Source organism: Doryrhamphus excisus, linkage group LG22 (genome assembly GCF_037039965.1).
Source record: "Doryrhamphus excisus strain RoL-2023G ecotype Guam linkage group LG22, RoL_Dexc_Guam_v1.1, whole genome shotgun sequence".
Lineage (NCBI taxonomy): Eukaryota > Metazoa > Chordata > Actinopteri > Syngnathiformes > Syngnathidae > Doryrhamphus > Doryrhamphus excisus.
Window position 1 is genome coordinate 12,043,245 of NC_136378.1, and position 23,668 is coordinate 12,066,912.

At 43.0% G+C, this 23,668-nt stretch overlaps 3 protein-coding genes and 1 non-coding gene across 5 annotated transcripts; 1 reads left to right on the top strand and 3 right to left on the bottom strand.

Moving 5' to 3' along the window:
- Positions 1-88: 88 nt before the first annotated feature.
- ints6l (integrator complex subunit 6 like) lies at positions 89-12,554 on the bottom strand. Of its 2 annotated transcripts, XM_058062840.2 has the most exons (18): positions 12,235-12,554; positions 12,036-12,113; positions 8,595-8,744; positions 8,041-8,130; positions 7,775-7,958; positions 7,543-7,671; positions 6,173-6,333; positions 5,587-5,739; positions 5,329-5,461; positions 5,096-5,190; positions 4,895-5,005; positions 4,420-4,635; positions 4,216-4,342; positions 3,954-4,096; positions 2,831-3,065; positions 2,384-2,767; positions 2,190-2,283; positions 89-2,099 (listed from the first exon to the last, which is right to left on the bottom strand). In XM_058062840.2, exons 1-18 carry the CDS (start codon positions 12,343-12,345, stop codon positions 1,997-1,999), a joined length of 2,697 nt encoding a protein of 898 aa, XP_057918823.2. In that variant the 5' UTR covers positions 12,346-12,554; the 3' UTR covers positions 89-1,996. The 2 variants fall into 2 exon arrangements, with proteins under 2 accessions (XP_057918823.2, XP_057918824.2); XM_058062841.2 differs by lacking the exon at positions 12,235-12,554 and having other exon boundaries at positions 8,595-8,740.
- Positions 12,555-12,697: 143 nt separating this feature from the next.
- mospd1 (motile sperm domain containing 1) lies at positions 12,698-16,949 on the top strand. Its single transcript, XM_058062850.2, has 7 exons — positions 12,698-12,716; positions 13,680-13,816; positions 14,899-15,191; positions 15,272-15,347; positions 15,626-15,858; positions 16,158-16,319; positions 16,407-16,949. Exons 3-7 carry the CDS (start codon positions 15,038-15,040, stop codon positions 16,436-16,438), a joined length of 657 nt encoding a protein of 218 aa, XP_057918833.1. The 5' UTR covers positions 12,698-12,716; positions 13,680-13,816; positions 14,899-15,037; the 3' UTR covers positions 16,439-16,949.
- Positions 16,950-17,634: 685 nt separating this feature from the next.
- On the bottom strand, positions 17,635-23,599 carry pabir2 (PABIR family member 2). Its single transcript, XM_058062848.2, has 11 exons — positions 22,887-23,599; positions 22,615-22,799; positions 22,408-22,486; positions 22,288-22,341; positions 22,036-22,079; positions 21,332-21,386; positions 20,937-21,038; positions 20,591-20,676; positions 19,704-19,768; positions 19,353-19,449; positions 17,635-19,130 (listed from the first exon to the last, which is right to left on the bottom strand). The coding sequence occupies exons 2-11, from the start codon at positions 22,737-22,739 to the stop codon at positions 18,989-18,991; spliced, it is 849 nt and encodes a 282-aa protein (XP_057918831.1). The 5' UTR covers positions 22,740-22,799; positions 22,887-23,599; the 3' UTR covers positions 17,635-18,988.
- On the bottom strand, positions 21,118-21,219 carry LOC131110778 (small nucleolar RNA U109). Its single transcript, XR_009121037.1, has one exon. It is a non-coding gene; the product is annotated as a small nucleolar RNA U109 (small nucleolar RNA).
- Positions 23,600-23,668: the final 69 nt, after the last annotated feature.

Sequence of the window (23,668 nt, forward strand, 5' to 3'; positions counted from 1 at the left end):
AACCATGAACCATACATATAAGAAAGTCCGCCCCTATGTGACATCACAAAGGGACAGTTTTATGCTCACACGTGTAGGAAACAGTAGATTTACCCTTTTACAGGTGGTTTATTTGTTTTGTTACAAAAATTCAATAAAATTCTAAGTTTACAAAATTGACTTTCAAAATATTTGTCTTGCTCTGAAATGAACAAATAGAAAAAAATAGTCAGTCTTCCTTATGAACATGAAACAGTAGTGTACATTGGTCATGAAAACAAAGGCGTCAATGCAGCAGATTCCTTCCAATCAACCGGTGACACTACCAGTCAATGGACACATTGTGTGTGTGTGTGTGTGTGTGTGTGTGTGTATTCGCGCCTTGGCATACTTCTCTGGATTTTTTTTACACAACTGGGAGGCGTGATTCTCAGCTCAGTGGTTGTGGTTTCGGTCAAGTTGCTGGAAATGACCGCACATCTGCTTCAACTCCCCTTAAAAGAGTCCAAGTGTAAAATGTGTTGACAATGGACACTTGCAGCTGCACCACAGTAAGAAAGTCTTCTATTGCTGTAAAGATGGCCACCTGTGTGTGTCTCATCCTGTCACCAACACATTACCACCATTGCATGGGATTTGTTTGCAGCATGTCAACACAACTGTGACATTCGGGATATATCGGATTCACATCGCGCCTTTTCTAATCACCTAAAGATGAATTTTGAAGGTATTCTTATGAAATGTTTTATTACAGTCATGTCAGAACGGTTGGTGCCTTTGAATTTATTCAAACCGTTTTGGGGGGGATTCGAACATGAATGGATGTATTGCTCTCCTCTACAAGGAGCAGGTTCTGCTGCATGACATAAAAAAAATCCAACGTGACCAAAAGATTTGTATTTTGCTTTTCATGTCTCCTATATATAGGCTGCACGGTATTCAAGTGGTTAGCGTGCAGGCCTCACAGCTAGGAGACCCGGGTTCGATTCCAAAAACATGTTAGGTTAATTGGCCACTCCACATTGTCCATAGGTATGAATTTGAGTGTAAATGGTTGTTTGTCTATATGTGCCCTGTGATTGGCTGGCCCGAAGACAGCTGGGATAGGCTCCAGCACCCCCGTGACCCTCATGAGGATAAACGGTAGAAAATGAATGAATATCTCCCATAAATATTATATATCTAAAATCATTGTCTGTAATTAAATAATATATAACTACTGTCTAGAAAGTATCTCTCACAAGATAAAATCTGCAGTGTGATCATTAAGGAAACAACATGGCCGCACTGTTGACTTAGTTTGTAATAAAATGAAACTATTAAAACAATGAATACTTTGTTTTTTGGATGAAATGGTGGAGGTTGTCCCATGACGAACAGTGAAAGCATCACCTAAAGATAGCAGCTTATCTGGGGGTGTACACTACGAAGACCTTTAACAAGGTTTAAACAAGCCTGACCCAAATCTCACTGACAGTTCCATAGTGAGCTAAAATAAAGTGTGGCAGCAGATGTGGAAATAGCCTGAATGACACCACCATCATGCAGGTTTTATGGGTTGACTTCTTCACGTCTTTTCTATTTGCACGTCATGAGCAACTCATGAGCATAAAATGTGCTTGAAATTCAAGGGCGCCAACAATCCTGACCACGACGCTCCCTACCGTGTATAATGCTTTCACAATATGGACACTTATTGTGAAAAGACAGTGCTTGAGTCATGGCAGTTATGGTTTGAGCCTTTACAAACACCTTCCAGACCCGCTGAAGAAAGATCTGTGCTGCCGTTTAAAGATGTTTTATGGCTTATTGTCTGACTGGCGGAGTGCGGATTGTGAATGTCATCTGTCGGTATGAAGAGGATTATGTATAAAGTCCATCTACTCGTCCCCAATGGATGTGTTCTGCGGATAAGCCTCCAACAGGATGTGATGTAACAGCGCGTGGACCGCTGTGGTAGAAGTACCTTTTGTCTTTTTCTCTTGGCACACAGCTCAAACGATGTCCCCCCCGTTTTCTAACTGCCGGGATCATTGTGAAGTTGCGACGGTGCGCCGTGCTTCTCGTCCAACTGGGCAAGGGTGAGCTCTAACTGCTGGATCAGGACCCGCTTCTTGAACCTGAAAGAGATCGACACGGATGCTACTCAGCGGTACACAAGTCACGATGGGCTGTTGCAAACTCCTGCTTTAATCGTCATTGTTTCTTACCTGGAGGCCTCTTTGATGGCGTGTTGGATGAAGTAACGCTGGACGTTTACCGGTCCTTTCACCTGCTGCAGGAGTCCCAGTATTGCCTCTATGTCTGAACAAGAGAAGAAAGCAAAGTGAAACAGGAAGTAAGCAAAGTCAATCTATTTGTTTTTATGAGCGCGTGTAAAGATGCCATCTTCGTTCTTACTCACTTCTTCCAGGTTTGCGGACCTCCTTGATGACTCGCGTCCTCAGCTCTGCTTGAGTGCCGTCTAACGGTGGTATGAAGATGGTCTCCAGCACAGCGGGGTCAGCGTCCGTGCTCTCTGTCTGGCTCTGTGGACTCAAACCTTCACAGTTGTATCTCTCCTCGAGTGGCTGCTCCTCTTGACCATCTTCGACTAGCGCTTTCTCCTCGTTCATTTTGGTGTCCTCCCCGCCACGATCCATTGCTCCTGGGGTGGCCTTGGCCTCCAGGTTGAGGGATGATTGGCACCCTGCTATCAAGTCCATCTCACCGGGCCATTTGTCTCCTGTTTCCAGCCCAGGAACGCCATCACCATTACTCTCGATGACCGCCACATTGCCGTCCATTCCTGCACGGATAAAAAAAGAGTCATCATCTCAGCAGGAGGTCTTTTAGAAACCAAGCACCTTACCTTTGTGCTGTGCTGGTATCACCTTCGGGGGGTTCTGTTGCCCTTGAACCGCAGCAGGACTCTTTCCAATAAGAATGTGGTTGGTACTGACAGGTGGAGTCTGGGGTCGCCGTAGTAACGGTGACATGCTCCGCCTTCTCTTCAGAGTGGCACCGGCATTGGAATCACCCGAATTTCCCCTTTTCTTGTTTTGAGGGCCCACGACGAACTCATCGGCCTCATCGATCATCATTCCCTGGGGAATAGAAACATTTAAAATGTAAAAGTAGAGCCACGGACTACTGTCAACCGGATCCCACACTGAGCTAATACTCGACTCTACACCGCTGATGTCATTTCCTGTGCACAACATATTTACAGCAACACACATCAACATGAGTCTTATTTATGATTTAAATGGCTTATTTTCTGTTATTTTGTTCACAATATTGGGCAATATAAGTGTATAGGTGACTATAGGGGTGCTATTTCATGTCTAGAGGGCTCTAATAATCCGAGAAAAAAAAGTTTTGGTTTGAGCTCACTAGAAAAACATTATCACCTCGTACTTCGGTATGTGACGATAAATAAAATAAAATAAACCCAAAAACTTTATATTAGAAAGGCAGGAAGTGAACAAATGTAACAGTTAGTGATTGTAAAAGTACCAGATAGAGGGGCAGGATTTAATAAGCTTTGCTTCTTCCTACTCCTTTTGGACATGTGGAACTGGGAACTGATTATGGGATGCACTCAATTGGAATCTGATGCATGTTCAAATGAAATTAAACCATTACCATTACCATTACCATTACCATTACCATTACCATTACCATTACCATTACCATGATGGAGAGTCACTTAACCGCATTTAAAATGAACCGCAATAAAAGAGGGATTACTGTAACGGGATCTTCCAGGTTAGAATTCCTGATGAATGTGCAGTTTGGTCCACTTGGTCCACACTTCCTTGTTATCATTAACTTGCGTGGACTCTCATAAATGTAATGGAAGCATGCTTTGGAAGGAAACACAACCTAGGCTGCTATATGAAAAAGCGTATACAGGAAGTTGCAGACAATCTGACACAGATGAAAACGTCCTCGCTAGGCTGTATCAAAGAGCTGCTACATTCTATTACTACCTTCTTATCCTGCTTGAAAGGATTCCCAAATGTGTGCAGACGCTTAGGTTGATCCGGGTCGATCTCTCTCAGAGGAGACGGCATCATCTTCAGGTACTCCTGGTAGTTTCCCATCTGAGCCACGGGGATGCTGTGCAGGTAATCTAACAAGCAAAGGACAGAGTGTCAGCAGCGACACACTGGAATTAAACCACTGAACTTAAACGTGGGCTGTCGTTTACAAAGTGGATTATTTCAACACCAGGAGGTGACAAATAAATACCTTCATCTTGCCCTCTGATTAGTTTTTGTGACGTCCTCAGTAAGTTGGAGCGCATTCGAGTGAGCTGATCCAAAAGGTTCCGCCTTGGGATGTCGTATGCATTTCGATAACCTTGAGGCTTCACATCCTGTCAACGGAACGTCTCCAGTTATTCAGCACGAGTCTGGCACGTCTTACGAAATGTCCTGACTGTCCCCCACCCACCTTGTTGAGGAGGGCGATCTGGAAACCTGCAAACTCCTTGACGTTGATGTCCACCATGCGAAGTGGAACCTCTCCAGTGATTCCCTGTAGAAGCTGTTTGAAGTCTCGCCGGTGGGCCAGTGACAGCGAGCTGGAGTGGTTCTTCACCCTTATGCCGGTTTCCTGGGGGGCCTTCTTCCCCACAGAAACTATTAATCGCTCAGACTCTATCTTTGCCTTGATGAATGAGAGAAAAGACACAATGAATGTTCTTGAGGGTACAATCTCATTTTAGGTCGCACGTGCTACACACTGCATAGGTCATTTTTGACACGTTCTAATGTGGGATGCTTTTTCTCGAACATGTGATGTGATAAATACTGTTTGAATTCATTTGTTAGCTGAGTAGATGAACATTTATTACAGTAAATAGGTTAACCCTTGTGAGGATAAGCGGTAGAAATTGAATGAATGAATGAATGAGTCCTGTGTTTACCTGCTGGCTGAGCTTCTTCAAATAGGAGATGACGCTGTAACTCAGACCACAGTCCATGCTGTCACCGATTAAATTAGGTGCCCCCATCATCCTCAGGGCCTTTTTTAAAGGCTGTCAAAAGATAGCGAGAAGAATATTTTCAGTGCACCTGCATGCATGAATTGTTGACAAAAGGCCGTAGGAGAAGTGACAGTGACTTACTAAGAGGTAGTACGGAGGCATGGTCTTCAGGTACATCTCAAAGGCTTGTCGCCACTTGAGGTTTGGTTTTAGTTTGTGCACTTTGAACAAGTCATCTGAAACAAGAGCGGTGAAGGGGCGTGACGAGCAGCATCATTTACAGCCACATCATGGCTTCACACCTTGACTAGTTGACTGCAGACAAGGGTGGCTTTACATCATTCAAAGCCATTTAACATGAAAAAGTGTCTCACCGAGGAGTGGGAGGAGCACGGGGTAGTTGTAAGGCATGACAAAGAGGTTGACACATGTGAGAGTAGTGCTGGCTTTCAGGTAACCAAAAGGCTGTCCCAGGTCATTTTGCTTCCCGCTGCTGCTGACAAACACCTGAAGAATGAAGAACGCTACGTTTTGTTTCATATCAAGTCAAGCATCATTGAGTCAGCAGGTATTTATGTGTCCAATCACGCAGAACCAAGCAGGTATGATCGGTATGTGTTGTGAATATTTACCTGCCAGCACATGTGTGGAGACTTCCTTTCCAGAATGTACTGGGTGAGAGGAGAAGGCTCCAGTTCGTATTTGTCGAATGGAAGCTTGTCTATCACCATGGGCTCGCAGTCCACACAGGAGAATCGTACCACCGGATGGGCAGTCCGAGGGGGCTGGGAGGGGGACACATTAACTAAAGTAGATGTTTTTGTGTTGAGTTCAGGTACAATAACAATTTACTGTTACGCCTGCACACAACGCAATCCAATATAGGGGCTGTATAAACAAATCGGCAATCAGTTTAGATTAATAATTAACATTGAAGCCCAGTTCTACCAGCAAGGAATAACACAGGACATATTTCCACATAGTGGCCGTGCTGGACCTCCACTTTCTCTCACACCGGAGTCACAATATGACGGACAATTTTAGTGGTTTTGAAACCGTGACTCTTCCATAAGGGCCCCTGCTCAACAGAGAGATACCGGAGTTGCACATTTGATTCAATGAGCTGTAAATCAATTAGCAATTAGTTCTTGGCAGATGGGAGATCAGCAGACAAATTCCAAAATAAGAAACAAAAAGCAGCCTAATTTCTCTGCTTACCAGCGTTGGAGAGTTCTGGTCCGGCCAGAAGGACTCTGGTATGGGCCAATGCCCGACTGGTACCCCTGTTTTTGGGTTGGGCCGCACGTAGATGAGTTTGTGGCAGCTGTGCCACAACTGCGGGTTGAAGGATGACATGGATCGACTTGACTCGGAGTTTTCTACAAAACAGGACGGGACATTATTGACTGAAAAGATGGCATACTAATCAGTTGTTCATGTCAATAAAAATGGAGGCTTGTGGAACATTTCTTATTTCATATAACTACGGTACTGTGAAAAAAAATACAAAGTTCCCACAGCTTTTTTTTTACATATCTCCTGAGGAATGGCACATTTTTCAAGATCATCCAAATTGCTTCGCCTCTGAGCACGGACCTGGAGGGACCCTAAGAGGTTTTCCTTCAAAACCGTCTGGGCCAACTCTGATTGTCGGTCATTGTCATGTTGGAAGACCCGGAAACAACAGTAGACTTTTTAATGTTATTGTGAGCAGCACAGTGGTCGAGTGGTTAGCATGTTGGCCACACAGTCCGGAGATCGGGAGTCGGGAAGACCTGGGCATCTCTGTCCAGTTTCGCCCAACATTCCAAAAACATTGACGTTAGACCAATGACTAAATAGTCCATGTGAATGGCTGTTTGTCTATACGTGCCCTGCCATTGGTTGGCCAACAGCCTGTCTCCCAGGGTCAGCTGGGGAAACTCAACTCTTCCCCAGATTTAAGATTCTCTCTGGCAAACTTCATTCAAGCTTTGATGTCCCTCTGTGAGAGCAATGGGGTTTTCTTGGACCATGGCCATGAAGTCCACCACAATCAAGAGCCCCCTCCTTTTTTTTTTTTTTTTTACAGTTTTTGGAGTTTCTTTTCACCACAACCCAGCATATTTTTGACAGAATTGGTTTCTGTGTGCTGGTAATGATGCAGTTCTAGAGACGGTGAAAAGCTTACTTTTTGGCATGATGATGTCACGTCTTAACTACATTTAGGAGCAACTCTAGACCAAACCGTTTTGATCAAATGGTCAGGCGATACTAACCCTGCTTCTTGGAGTACTTGTTTATGAACTGCTCAGGAGTATTTTTAACGCACAAAATCACAAAATTGATCATCTCAGTTTTCATCAAAACCTTAGCTTAACTCTTAAAAAATAATTTTATATTCAGAAATGTACCAAAATGGGGCCATATCATTGATGAATGTTTCACTAAATAAAAGGTGACAGAAATTTCAAACTTTGGGCAGTATTTTACAGGAATGTTGAAAGCTGTGTGCAAAACAGACATATCTATGAGAATATCAATTAGTGGCATTTGTTCGCTATTCGCTGGCCGTGAACAGCAGGGTTGTACTGCATGTGGTAACTCACCTTCCCCGACAAGAGGAGGATCTGGGCCCGTTTTCTCAAAATTAATGACGACACCACTTTGAACTTTTTGAACTAGAGACTCCAGACACTGGTTGAGCATTCTCTGAGTTCTCACGCAGTATGAGCGCCCTGAAAATAAAACAAGAAGGTGCGCTACTAACACAGAAAAAGTCCAGACTGGAAGCATCTACTGTAAATACTGCAGCAGCGTATTTCGGCGAGATTGGCAAACCTCCTGTGACTTCACACATTTGGGTGATGGCAGACTCATCGGTGGGGACGCTACCGAGCTGTTCGTTGTCTGCCGTGGCCGCTCCCGGGAGCCGAAGCACCAGCGCAAACAACCTCTGGTCCCAGCGGAAGGGTTCTTTGGTCAGCTCGCTGCCAGCCAGAGGGGAGTTTAGAGGCAGGTGCAGCTGCACGGGGGCACAATAAACGTGGATATTATATCAGCAGCTGGCTTTATGGAGACCAATGCAAACATGTTTGATCTCTCACCTCATCTGGGACCCCCGAGCTGTGCGTAAGTTTGTTGCCATCCGTGATTGTGATGATCACTGATGGCTCAAGGAAGAAAGGGTTACGCCCCTGCAGAGAAAACAGCAATCATGAACAAATATAGACAAATGACTCAACTAGTCTGCTAGGATAGGCTCCAGCATACCCGTGAACCGAGTGAGAATAAGAGGTATAGAAAATACATGGATGGATTGTAATAATAATATAATATCTAATAATATAAATAAAATCAGAATTAATAATGAATAAAATATTTGTAAGAAATTTTAATAAAAAAATGCAAATATAAGAAATAAGTAATAAGTAACCACACTTTCGGGGCATTGAATTAATCCGGTCTTTGAAGATGTTTTGCCTCTCCTCTGAGCAGGCTGTATTAGTCCTATGGAGTCTATCTACTGTAACTACAGTAGTCCTATCCACTCTCTAATCATTGACTCAGTGCCCTGAGAATACAATGACTTGGAAAAAGGTACATTTTTCTCATGAAGTAACAAAGCAGCTGAAAACGACAGTGGCGCCACCTACTGTACCTGTCCATAATTGTCTATGCCCGAGACGAGGCGGTTGAGGTTAAGCAGGTCAAAGGCTGTGCGAAGAGCGTGGCCTAATGTCGTCAATCCGGACGCTTGCAGGTTCTTCAGCTCACACATGAAGGTGGCGTGGTTCTCCTTCCAGCCTGCCTGAAAGATACACCGTGTCAGGTTGAACACAGCAGCAGAGCACAAGAGCTACAGGAGAATATATATATCATTTCATCCCAAACACGAGAAAAAAGTGAACAAAGCCTTAACGGCAGAAAGACTCAAGGGCAAAAACAACACCTTGGTCAAATAAAATGACATTCTGCATCTTCGTGAAGAATGACTGTAATAGAAAACAGCTAGATCCATGCAGAAGACCCTCATTTTCTATAAGAGTGTCCAAAAATACACCTCCCACTGCTGCCTGTTCTCTGTGAGGAGTCCCACAGGGGAGGATGTGGGTGTGGAACTGCTCTTAGACTTTCCTCCACTGAGGTCAAGTACTTTAGTGCTGCAGCTTCATGCTTAATCTAAGGATGACCTGCAAGCTTACCGCTAGCCGTGTCCAAAGGGAGGGGCAGAAGAGCGCTTCAAGCGTCTGTATCAATGTGTTTTCTTAGAACATTGTGACAGGCTAGAATTATGGATTAGCAGGCCAAAACCAGAATGTGGGTGGAATCTCATTGCTGTTGCACATATAATATTAGGTCACTCAAGCCACCGCGCTCGGCTGCTGAGCCAAACAGAGAACTAACCCAGACACGCAGTACTCTCCAGTATATACATGCTTTGTCATAGGCATAAAGTATAAAGCCTAGATTGCACTCAATAATTCAGACTACAGATTATTTTCGTTTTTTTTAACCATCCAACCCAGCAACCCATCCACCACTCTATCCTTCTCCATCAACAATTTATTGCCGGTGTAACTACACAATCAGAGCAGTCCCATGCAGTAAAACCTTGTCCTTCCAGCATAATCCTTCATACACAAAGCGAGTACACACACACAACACAACACACACACACACAACACAAGGCAAGCAAAGACAGAAGGAAAAACAAATGCTGAATCTTGGATTATTAAGAAATGTAAGACTGTATTTACACCATTGATGAATGTAATGAGTAAATATCAAGCACATCTTATACTAAGATGACCTGCAATGCTGGTCAGATAAAAAAGCTCAAAATAATTGATCACAACAAGGAGCCAAATGTCAATCATAACAACAGCATTAATGGGTCTTAATTCCACCTCATTTAAAACAAATTTCAAACATTTTGGTCATTTCTCCTCCAAAAATAGGCCCTTTTTCCCGCAGTAAATATACACTCACCACAAGCCAGTTATAGTTTATACACACGTGATAATACAGGCAAAATGTACAGCATACATGTACAGTTCCACTGTTTAAATAAAGCTGCAACATTTTCCAATGTTTTTGTCTGATAATGTTATGGTCTTTGAATGCACCACGGTTGTGTGTTGTGAGATGCAAAGTTGTTTGGCTGCAGCTATTTGCAGCTATTAGTAACTATGCACTTAAAAGCAAGAAAGTAAATGCAGAAATAGTAGACATTTCTTTAGTCTTAACTCAACAGCTGACACGTATACGACCTAAAAATGAGAGAACAAGATGAGAAGACAGCACAGGGATGCAGTAATATCGAGGTAGGTTACAAAAAGCACCACTTCATAGAAATGCTTTGCTGTAGAAAAAAAAAGATAAAATGTCTGCTTTAATCATAACAGTGTTGCGCTATTGTGACCTATATCACCTTATATAAAAGGGGTATCTAATTTGTTATGAATGAAAATACATTATGATAATGTAATAATCATCTCATCTAATGCAATTCTTTTACTGCTGATGTTGTAGTAAACAATGACACCCACATGTGTGGGCCGAAGAACTGCAGGTTTTCTTTCTTTCTCCAGCAGGTGATCTAATTGACGAGCTCCTTCCCTCAAACCGAAGGAGGGTTAATCATTAAAATCACCTGCTTGAGTGACCGGCTGGAAAGAGAACCGTCAGTGTCCTCCACGGGTTGAGTTTGACACCCCTGCCCTCAATGTTATGGCATTGCTGGAAGGTCAAAGCACTTACAGCGTTTTTTTTTATGTACTTAACATCTCAGTTCAGCTCTCCCTCCGAAAACCACAACGCATTGAACACATTCAGAATGAGACACAATAACAAACTGGGCGACTGCAGCAAAGTGGAGACTGTGGAGTACATCCACAGTCAGGCACTGCAGCTTAGCTTCACACAGTAAATGTTTCCATAAAGGCTTTTTGTATTCATTCAAGCCATAAGGAAGTGACCTTGTGGCTTGTGTAGTGGCAAGAAAGCTGAATCTATTGTAAAGTGCAGCCAAGCACACTGTACAGTAAAGTCTTGCTTTCAAGCATCACAAGTAAACACAATGGAGTAGCTATTACAAGTATGTAATAACCACTTCATACGCACTTGGTTGGTTGAATTTATTGAACCTGCACATCAACACAGTAGTCACAAGTCATAAGAATGTATATTACAGGGTGCAGCCTTTCCAGTATAACGTGATAAGTTGTGATCAAATATTTTTGTGTTATTTGAATTTTAACATGTTTAACGTCAATCCTCCTTTGGGCCGGTGCGATACAAATAGGATGAAAATTCACCTGGCATTGAGTCAGGTGGCAGGTTATAAAACAAGTCAACAGATGACATGAGGGCTGTGGAATTATTGTAGTGTGTCACAGGTTGCATCTATGTCAGTGTAATGCCAGTGTGTATGGAGGCATTTATTGCTATATTTATTCAAACCTTATATTTAATTCAACTGTGAGCTAAGGGTAAATGGATAGGGAGACAACCGGGTGTTCATTTTAATACAATGTCAACAAAGATGAGTCCCTAAAAATATACACATAAATATAACATAAGGATGCGTGGGCGTGTGAGAGAGATAGCGTTAGGGAGGGGGTGATTGTGATTATGTGTTCAAACACAATGCTCGCAGGATAGGCATGAAAAATAATCATCATATTTTGTTCCATCGCACTCACACATCTCATGAAGGAGGTTTATCAACTTTCAGCTCAGGTTTGGCCAATGGTAATACGCGAATATGGTAATGGGCGGGGCTAAATATGACAGGCAGGCTCATCGACCAATCGGCACAGTGAACAGCGAGGAAAAGATGACGTCACGGTAGCTAATATATTTCTACGCCTCCATCTCAACGCCCGAGAGTTTTCTCTACACAAAAGCAAAATGTCCGCTGGATGTGAGGAGGCAGTGCTGCCCTGCTTCTGCGGATAGCGCCAACAAATAAATTGCCGCTCTTTTGCTGCGGGGAAGCCAACGACAGCTGGCAACACAGCAGACGGACAATAAAGCCCCTCTTACAGAAAAACAAGTTGGGCTGGCAAATGTAACAATTGTATCAGTTGCTAATTACCTTCACTCCGTATGGTGGCTCATCGAATGTAACTAGCATGTACCTGTCGCCTCTACTAGCCGGGTCTCGGGCACGCAGCTGTCAAAAAAGGAAAACCAAAACAACATATATTAATTTCGACCGATTTCGCCCAAGGAACCCTAAGAGCACCAAAGGTGAACACTTGCTGGAAAAAAGTCGGGGTAAAAGCATTCGTTACCTTCATAAAGACCTCAACCGCGCCTTTAGCAATGTCCAGATACGTCGTACCCAAATAAGTGCGCTGATTCATAGAGGCGGACGTGTCTAACAGGAAAACTAAAATAGGCATTTTAAATGGAAAGCCGCTCTTGTATGCTTTTCTAAATTAACTGTTAGCCACATATGACCTATAGTACGGCCAAGCAGTTCACACATGTGTGTATATATTTGTTAGAATAAGCCCCCCCCCTCCAGAAGAGGGCCGTTGCCTCTGCCCTCCCTCTATCCGCCTTTCCAGTGCTCTGTCTCGGCTCGCGCTCTTCAACTTCTGCTCCCGAGCAAAGGGAACGCCCCTTCCCTCCTCTGTAACGCCATTGGCTCAATGGGCGTGCAATGGACACGCCCTTTCAATGTAGAATCTATATAAACAAGCAGCAAGGAGGTCGACGTTGTGGTTCGTGTGAACGTGCATGTTGGTGACGTCTATCGAGCCAGTAATTCGTAAGTATAGGGCAAGAATGCTGAAACATATACTTTGTACATGAAATGTAGTTTTCAGGTTTCCCCCTTTTATTACATCCTACTGTTATAAAACTATTACCACTATTACAAAACAACTATTGGCTCTCATTTAATTTCTTCAAAGCCCTCATGGATTGTATATATTTGTATAAATATATACAATAGATTTGAACATCATAACAAACAAAAATATTTACAAAATACACAATGTAGTTGTTTCCTGTATGCTTTCGTGTTAAGATTACTTCATGACTATGGTACTATGATGACTTTCTGAGACCTTTATTTCGTTCACAACAGAGCAACTCAGTGTGCTTTTATTTTGAAAGCAGGAAGTGTGTTGTTCTCATCTTGACTGAAGTAAATGTGGAACGGTGAAACTGGATGGCAAGGAAGTGGGTCCCGAGTGTATGGTTGTCGCCCTTCCTCCACGTTGAGCTTTCGCAACGTCAAAATACCCTCGGTTACATTGGTGGCAGTGGTGGGCTTGCTCCGATTTAGAGAGCCAGACTGGGCTCATCGGTCCACATTACATCCGTCAAACATACTTCGGGACTTCACAATAAAAGCTCTGGGCGTTACATCTTCTTCCACTGATAAAAATAAGGGTCTCAGAAAAGTGTCTCTGTATATATACAGTACACCGTATGTGCCTTTTTAATGACACTATAACAACAAACATATTGTTTACTTAGATTAGAGAATGCAAACTTAAGTAAGAAACAAATACTATATGAATGCTAGCCTGTCATGCTCTTAACATCTACATCTGACATAAAAACAGTGACCAAAAGCACTCAACAATCTTAATTGTTGCACATCATATTCGTCCCAACTGCGAATACTTGTTCGGAATGTGCTTGTAAACATGATCATAATGACATGATTGATCGCGATTGATATAAAGTCGTGTAGCTGACGTCGTCCACGTTCTTGAGTCAGCAGTCGTCCCAGAATGCACCGCGCAGTCTGCTGCAGCCTCTTATTGACAAAGGGGGAAAAAAGGCAAGAGAAACAGCAACAACAACAGGGTGGGATCGGGACAGCAGTAGCCCGACTGGTGACATTGACAACGAAAGGTGAAGTACCTATGTCGTGTGGTGTTTTTAGACAACAAAACGAATAGAAAGTATTTTGTGGTATGGTATGACACAGCGCGTGGACAATTTACACAAGCTCTCTGCTAGCATTTTGGTCAACCAAGCATGCTAGCCAGTTAGCTACGATATAATGACAATATAACACACTTGAACTATAATGTCACTGGATTGAAAGCAGTTGGGCATGATAAGCGATTGATTGTGGGTGTCTGTAAACATGGTGTTCGTAAAAGAACCTGTTTAAATTCACAGCTACCACATTAGCATAAAGGCTTCTTGTCTATGTTGACACTAGCATATCATTACTATGCACTTTAGCAAGCTAACAGCACGGTATTAAATTATCATAGAATACCGTGTAACTCGGCTTTGCAGTCGTTTGGTTAACATTAACATGGTTCATAAAAGGTGTGTGTGTGTTCATGGAGAACATAGAGTTGCAACATCACTATAGTCCACTGCTTCAGAATATGTAAACACATGACCAATTGTTCTCAACTGGTGGGTCGCAGTTTATTTTAAAGTAAATTTAGTCCTATTTTAATCATCTACCTCCTTGCTATTTGTTCATTGCACATTTATACATGATTTGTGGTCTTATTTCGTGTAATTTTGATATTACATTTTCATTTTTGCATTATTTGTATGCATGCAGATATGTTCTTCCTCATTTCCTTGACAAAATGACTTAGAAAATAAAATTTTATTAATCATTTAAAATGTGATTGGTTTGACAAAAACCAATAAAAAATAATGAATTATATAAATATAAAAATGACCGACTTCAAAGTGTAAAAAATATTGAAAATAACTTAAAAAAGGGCAGCGACTTTATGACCATTGGAAAATGTGGGTACCATATCATTTGAGAACCTCTGTATTAGCCAGATGTATTGATTTTACATAAGATTCTGTCATTGCAATACATTTTATTGTAAGTATAACAAAAATAGGCTATGTATAGCATGACATATTGAGAAAATAAGAAGTGTACAGTACAGGAGTTGGCTGTGTACACAACGTAAACAGAAAATGTAAGCTGTCCACTTGTGTCTTGACAGTACCATGCCATAGAAGCCACAGGTGCTGTCGTCTAAAGGGACGTTGACAGCGCTGAGAGCGTGTGGAGCGCAGGAAGGAAGGGGGGGAGGGGGGAGGCAGATATTGGACGGGGGGAGGAGGAGAGCTCAGCGGGGGCCAATGCAGCAGCAGCATCGACAGCCTGAGCTGGTGGAAGGAAACCTTCCCGTGTTTGTGTTCCCCACTGAGCTCGTCTTCTACGCCGATGAGCAGACGTCTCACAAGCAGGTGCTCACCCTCTACAACCCCTATGAGTTCGCCCTCAAGTTCAAAGGTCAGTGGGCAAAACCGCACGTGGACGTAAGTTCTTCTAAAGAAATCCTCTCTATTAAGTTGTCTTTGCTTTTCTTCAAGTGCTGTGTACAGCGCCAAACAAGTACACTGTGGTGGACGCCACCGGAGCTGTCAAACCACAGTGTTGTGTTGACATGTGAGTGCTGAACTGACATTGGTGGAATATTTATGGACTTGTGGTACAACTGAGAACTGCTCCTCGTCATTTTCAGATTATCTATATACGCCACTGCAAACTGCTCCTACAGAACTACAGTGGAATCTGTTTATGTTGATGTCAGCCAGTCCGAGGGGCGTCGACATAAACGGGTTTCATTGTACAATATTAAACATTCCTAAATGAATACGTCTGACATTCATTTAAAAAAAAAAAAAGCAATGTGTGGTTTACATTGTCTATCTGGCGTGTTGCAGAGTAATCCGACACAGAGACGTGCGGCCGTGCCATTATGGCGTGTACGACAAGTTCCGCCTGCAGGTGTCGGAGCAGAGTCAGCGGAAAGCTTTGGGTCGCAAAGAGGTCATGGCCACGCTCCGTCCCTCGGCCTCGCAGGAGCCGAGCAGCCCACGCTCACAAGATGATGAACGCAGGGTCAAAGAGCAGCTGGCAGACAGCGAGTTCTTTGAACAGACCGTTTTCCAAACAGGTAGGACGACTGGATGCTACCTGTCGTATGCCACTAGATGGAGACAAATGCTGGCTTACAGGACAGTTCGCCCTAGCCCTATGTTAAGACATTTTCATAAATTTTCTACCGCTTATCCTCACAAGGGTTTACATATTACACAAATCTGCCTTTAAAATGCAGTTGTCAAAAGAGCCCAACCTCATTTAGCCTTAAATTGCATCAAACTTATCTTATATGAATCGCCATCCATACAATCCTTAATGGGTCATAGAATTTAGGGTATGTGTGTTATATGCTGATGGATGTGTGTGCCGCAGAGAGCCGCCCGGTGGCAGGAGGACCCAGTCTGTTGACGGTGCTGCTGGGGCTGGTGTGTGTGGCCGCCCTGATGCTCCCAACCCTGGGAGAGCAAGAATCTACTGTGCCTGTCTACCTCCACTTAAGTGTTAACAAGAAACTTGTAGCTGCTTACGTTCTTGGTGTGTTGAACACTTTTGTTGAAAGATTGGTTAGGACTCCTATGCAAAGGTGGGAGAATGACATATTGTGTATATCTTGCACTTTAGGACTTCTCACGATGGTCATTCTACGCACATGAAGGGAAAGAAAATCAGACAAGGTCACAAACCACCGCTGTTTCTTCGTATCTACGGGCCACAGGAGGGAGTCGAACTCCCAATATGCCTTCACTCCTGAAACACAAGTGTTTCTCCCCATCCCCCCCACAACCACGTTTGTCTGACACATTGATGCAACCAGTGTCTCCAGTGGAGTGACTGCAAGGACCTGTGAAGCATGATGGCTGCCGATGGCTGCCAATGGCCTCATTGCTTACTGTTGCTATGAAACTGAAGTCTGCATGAGTGAAGGAACATGCACCCTACGTGTAAATAAAGCCATACCAATTTTCTTCTTGCAATCGCGCGTAAACACCACATTAATGTTTTGAATGATGTTAGTGTAGATTAAAGACTAAATGCAGTTATCTGCATGTATCGGTACCTGTTTGAATGCCTTTTTTTCAGCAGTGATGTAAAAAGACCTTTTGGTCAAAAATTGTTGTACTGTTATACTCCAAACATGTAATAAAGAGTCAGCACATCATGGTATACAGTAGATTTCCTTCACTTGAGTATTTAAGACACTTGGAAAAATATCTTGAAGCTAGAGCAGGAACCAACATCTACTGATGTGACAAAACGGGTATGAAAATAAACACATTCCCACAAATATAATATATATATATATATATATAATATGCCAAATATATTTTACTATTTTATACTAGGTACAACCCACAGGCATGCTGGAGAACTAAGTGTGTGTTATGAGTAAAATATTGTTTTGCATGTACGTTTATTTTGATGCTCCTAGAGCAGGGGTGGCCAAACTTTGACTCGCGTCTTGAGTTTAAATGAAATACTTTGGAAAGAACGGGCAGGCCGTATGTGGTCCCCGGGCCATAGTTTGCCCACCTCCGCCCTAGAGTCTGTGTGGTACAGCTCCCCTTGTGTTGCACCGTGAGTGAAGTATTTGGACTCCTGTTGGTTTGTGATATGCGGGTAGGAGTACATCAAGCTGAGTCAATGCAAACCAAGCTATGTCATGCAAGGTAAATGAAATGGCCTTTCTCCCAATGAACGACCTAATTTATGGAGAAGAGTACCAAATGGTAGGTTTCCCACAAAAATATTTGGATGAAAAAGCGTTCACAACCCCACGTATCTGCGAGGATCCACTGTTTGTTAAATTTCAACAACTTGAGGCCTGTCAGTGAGGTTTGCGCAAACAACATTCATAAAGAAATAATTTATTTTGTCTTTGTTTGATATGAGCGAAAAAGCAAAAGCTCAGGTTGACACTGAAAGTCACTAAATCATCATGCCCTGGAAAAATGTCTTGCATTGACAAGCACGCAGTTTTTTTGTGTTCTAATTTAGGGGGGGATAAAAACATTCAGTTATATAACTGCAAACAAGCCTTTCTTCATAGTAAAAAGGGGCACAACCCCTTAAAAAGGATTACAATCACATCCTTGTTTGTCCACGGAGGCTACAAGGACAGTTGAACAAATGCAGGTGCAAAAATCACAGTACAGGCTTAACCTCGACATACTGTTTTGACCTTTTCTTGTTTTAATAAACTTCCCCACTTAAGACTTAACACAGGCTGAACAAGAAAACAAAACAAGACACGGGTACCCTGTGCAACAACAACCACAGCAGGAACAGCAGCCTTTCATAACAGAAATGGTGTCATTTGGATTTTAGCTGCATATGACTGCAGTCTGATTACAATGACAACACATACGTTCACGTTTACTGGAGATAGAACCTTACCTCCATTGTATTTCATATATATATGAAATATATGTGTATATATATAGATTTTTTAACCATAAATAATTTTTCTTCAAGACAAAAAAAGGGCAGGAAAACTGTACAACAATCCAGACGTCTTTAGCGTTAAACACTAAAAACCATGAAATCCACTGCTCCTACAGGAAATATGACATGGGAGGCAAACAAGCCACGTAAAACAAAAACACCACAGTTTCAACCCTATGATGGGAAAAATCTGAGTTGGACAGTAAGATTTCCCACGTATCCCTGGCCTCATTCACCTCAGCACTCAAACTTCTACACACAAGATTTATGTACATAAAAGCAAAAATTGCAGAGAAACAATAAGTTAAATCTTTTCTTACAAAATCTGCAGACTGTACATATAAAACATAATGGACAAAAAGTTTCCAGCACAAAGAAGGGGGACGTACACCTATCCAGATACTTTTTTTCATCCAGTGCTTCATGTCTCATCTGAGAGGACGCGTGGATGACAGCTAGTTGGAGAATAAATGCCAGTGTGAAGCCAAGCACCATCCAAAGACTAGCAGCTTGTGCTCAGCATCCTCAGTCTTTCCCAGGTTCATTAGACTTACCCCCACGCCTACACAACTCAACTCACTAGATTTACCTCCACACAACAATTCAGTCATGGCTTTGACTTCCTGACAAACTGCATGACCGCAAGATCAAGCCACCAGGCATTATAAAGCACACATGGATTCTTCTAGGCAGCGCTGATGTGGCGGCTCTAAAAAAAAAAACGGGGTAAAAAAGAAAAAGATTGTGTTGCCATAGCGGTCTCACTTTGGAGACAAATCCTGGAGGGAGGCGAAGGGAGAGTTGCTGGACGACGAGGGGGACACTCCCTCCATTTTGCCCGGGGAGTCTGTGGAGGAGCAGACGCTGCTCAGGCTGCCGTCCAGCAATCCATCTGGAGAGTGACTGCACGAAAGCGTTCATTTCAGTAAAAGTGCACACATTTGCTTCCGTGGAGATGCTGGCGGATCAACCAGGTGAAAAGTACTGCAGTGAACCGTTCCTGAACACAAGTATACTACTATTTTCCATACCATGGTATACCTTGAACCCGGGCACAGGCCCATGCCTACTAGTGAGACCTTTTAATGTTGTTTTGCAGGTTCTGACTTTATGGAAAGGACTTACCAGGAGCCCAGATCAGACAGGTTGGAGACATCTGAGGACAACATGGTGGTGGTGCCCTGAAAGAGCCTTTTTGGCTGACTCTCTATCTCCATCTCACCTGCAAAGTCAAAGACATATCAAAATCTTGTCTCTCAAAGACATTTAGCATATTTATTACCGTGTCTCATTTGTGTCGACCAAAAAAACAAAACCCAAGTCAATAACTTCATGTTCTGGTGTTAAATAATGTGACATTTCTTATGACACGTTCGGTTTCACCCGTCCAGACAACATTTTTTTTTTTTGAAAATCACCACTCCGGCCATAGTTTTGAGTCATGGCCAATTATGTAATCTGAATGAAGGAGCTCACCTTTGCGCTTTATAGGTCCAAGTATGCTAGCTCGGATGCAGTTGATAGGACTCTGGCTCCGACGGCTAAGGGGGAAAAATGTAAAAAATTTATTATTCATTTCACAGTACAATGTCAAATGGCTCCAAATGACCAGAAAATGTAACTCAAGTTTAAAAGATGCCACACATACCTAAAATTGCATTTGCATCACACTTTTTGCATTCAAAGACACCATGTGATTTCAAGTTGAAGTCACATGCTTGCAGTGTGTTTTCTGGGATTTCCAAGCATACTGAAATGCAGCAACTTGTACTTTCGCATTAAGAATTACACAGAACGCACCATGTGAATGCTGTTCATTTGTTTACGTTCTATAACACATGCGTTTAATGATGGTGTTTTACAGAAAAAAAGTGAGGTTTTAGTGTGTAATAAGTGACAATATCCACTTCAGGTTTTTCTTTATTTAGATGACAAACACAATATGCCAGAATGCATCTCAATAACAAAGTTATGAGTGTCAGTAGGCAATTTAGTTGAGCTCCTTCCCTCAAACCAGGATCATTAAAACTAGGGGTGCAACAACTGAATTTTAGTAATTGTGTATTCTACTGAAAAATTTTCGAGTAATCGTGGGGAAAAAAATGTGCTTTCCAATTGTGCGTTGGAACAGAAGTGCCCTGCCATTGGCTGGTGACCAGACCAGGGTGTACACTGCCTCTCGCCCAGAGACGGCTGGGATAGGCTCCAGCATAACGGTGACCCTAGTGAGGGTAAGCGGCATAGAAAATAGTTGGATGGATTGATCTCCGTCGGGGTCGGGCTAGTGCTGTTGGCTCTATGTACTAAAATGAGCGATGGCACAAGTTTGACACCCCTGCAAGTGTAATCAGTCGAAGACTCACCCAAAGCGCCGCGTTGGACTTGGTATAGGACTGGGAGTGAGGCCATTGCTGCTCACGAGGATTTGTAGAGACGGAGAGAAACACTGCTGCTCCCAGAGAGGAAAGGGGAAGATGAGAAGACATGTTTACAATAAAAAACGACAGTCGTGTATTTGCTCCCACTCTACAATGCTGTGTTTCTACACTCTGGTCCATGGTGCATTAAAGCCTCCGAGATTTAACACAACTGACTTCAATGTCTTCTGCTGTGCTGTTCAATATATACATTACATCTTTATTCAATAGATTGTAAGCTAGGGTTGGGTGATCATTTTTAAATACCGATAGAGTCCAAGTTCACATGTACCTTTTTCCCTATTCCTCTGGTTGGAGATGGTGCTGGGGACACGGGCACAAAGTCGATGCGCTTAGGGGACGATGACGCAGATTTTTCCAAATCATTGTCGCTCTAAACAAAAGAAAAACAATAAAGGACTGAACAAACTGGTCATCGTACACACTAATGCGGTAACAATAGTACCAACAACAAATGTAGGAGTATTATACTACCAACTCAGTCTGAACTTGAAAGACTGGTGGCCCTGTTAACTCCAAACTAACACATTTTTCTAGCATGTTTGTTCACGCCAACTCTCTAGAAAGAGAGGGGCAGCAATTTTCAGAGGCCAAAACATGCCGTGAGGAAGTACAGCAGGGCTGACAAAACACAAGTAACGTGATGAACTAAAGCTTCCAGCTTACCAGACTCAGACTTTCCTCCCAGGACTGGCTTATTTGCATAGCAGCTTGCACTTCCCTGTGTGCGCACAAAAAATTTTTTTTAACACACCCACATCGATGAAAACCACATCCCCGCCAAGCCACAGTTGGGAATAGTTATAAAATTTTTTTTATAAAAAATGTGCTTGTATCGTTCAGTCAATAACATCGGAAAGCTTCATACGACAGATTGATGGCTGGCACTGTTTTGACTGGTTATTTTGGCACTAACTGAAAGCTACTTAATGTGACAGATTGCTTTTACTTCACTCTTCCACCAGATGTCGCTAATGTTGCTTTTCACCGACGCACCGAAACTCAGAAGTGTTCAAACAAAATTTGAAGGAAAGCCTCTTAAGATTTATGAGGCTTCACCCGTGAAAGATTATGATGGGCTTTGTAGTCTGTGGTTGAAATTCTACCAAATTTGCATCCAATCTTGATTAAAAGGCTGTGCGCCATGCGACTTTGCCTGAAAATAACAGAATTTTGTTCATCCAACATCAGAAGTAGTTCACTTCAAATCTAACAGGTAAGCATGTTATCGACTGTCAAAGTTTTATGACAATACCAGTTTGACCCTGGACCGGACTACTTCCTCTTGCACAAATTGTTGGGTTCAAGTCAAAATTGATACTGTTCAAGTTTTGAGCTTCCAAAGTACACGGCATCCTCACAGTGCTTACCTCTCATGTGCAGTTTCTCTGTTCATCACATCGACACCCTCTTCCTGTGAGAACACACAACATATTGGTGATTCTTATTCAGTTACTTTCTCGCGGCTAACACGTCTGTCGGAGTCTGATACTACCAATCGATCATCACAGCGAGATCGACGGGCCTGTCAACTCCAAAACGTTACTTTGCATGCGTATGAAGCGGGAGACAACGGTCTGCCATGCCCTGAGCCTTATCAAACATGGACGCAGCGTTCTTACTTGTTTGATCTGATGAAGTCTGGTGCTGGGAACCCGGATAGGCGAGGAAGGAACCTGGAAGAGTAAGAGTGGAAAAATTCACAACTGAATAACCCAAGTTACTTTTAGAATGTTTTCTACCATATTGGGCCTGTTGACGACCGTTGTGCTATTTCTGCGGCTTCGCAAGACCTCTCTTTGGAACACTTGGGAGTTATCACTGCAATGACAAACTTGTCTTAGCACATGACTCGCTCCTTGTCAGAACAGTAAAATACTGAAACATTCAACAGCTGGACAAAGTCAATTCAAGGTTCAAGTGTAATGGTAAATATGAAACACTGGAACCTGAGGCCATTAATCATGGGTGCACTGTTGGATCTCCTCAGCTGTCCATCGCTCTGAACTAAGGAAGATGGGCTGTCCAAGTCCAGCTCCATCTTTTCTTGCTGCAGGACTCCGGAATTGTGCATGCTTCCAAGTTGACGCTGGTATTCTTCTTGGAATCCAACCGAGGCTGTTACATGTTTGCTCTGTGAAGGTGACAAATTGACACGTTTGAGGACAAAGAATTAATCGTGTTAAGCAGCTAATGAAGAAGAAATTAGCTCCAGACCCACCGCAATCAACGAGGCCCGCCCGACGTGCAACCTCTGCAGTTGAGGGAACTTAGCGTTGCTTAATAAAATAAACACCGTCGTCGCCGCAGTTCCTTACAACACTTGTCAGGCCATCGACGACGAGTCCAATTTAACGTTATCCGTAACGTTTGTGTGGGATCACCATCAACTTTCGTAATGGATAGCTAGCATGCGATGGCTAAACAGCACAAAGCCCACCAACTCGCAAGCAGATAGTTGGGAGAGCGTGACTGCTGACTTTTATAATAGATAACTAGCGCGGTAAAGTAGCTCACAGTGGCGACGTTTTCCACTTGATGACCAAATACAGAATGAAACTTCGAGTCAAATGTAGTTTTAAATTCAGTAGTTGTGACACCGCGCGCGGAACAAACCTTTGCTAATGTTGGGTTTAGCCTAGCCGATTCAACGACTGCTAGTAGCCTAGCAAAACAGGCTAGCTAGCGACGTTAGCCAGGTCCAGAGAGCCGGGTCACTGTTCTTTTGATACACTGATGTCAGTCAGAGGGACATCAAAAACGTCTCAATGAATCAAACTAAGTTATCTATGGCGTAAAAACGCGACGTGGAGTCGCGTTATTCCGTTTGTGCGAGTCGCCGCCAATACTGCATTGGCTCTCCAGAGGTATGGCATCACAGAAGCCAGTTGCTAATAGTCAACTTCACGCCCCTTTTAGAACCGCGCAACTGGCCAATCACAGAGCGCCTTTGACCGGCGTGCTTCCAGTGGCGTAAAAGGGGAGTGTGTCCAAAAAGTGGCC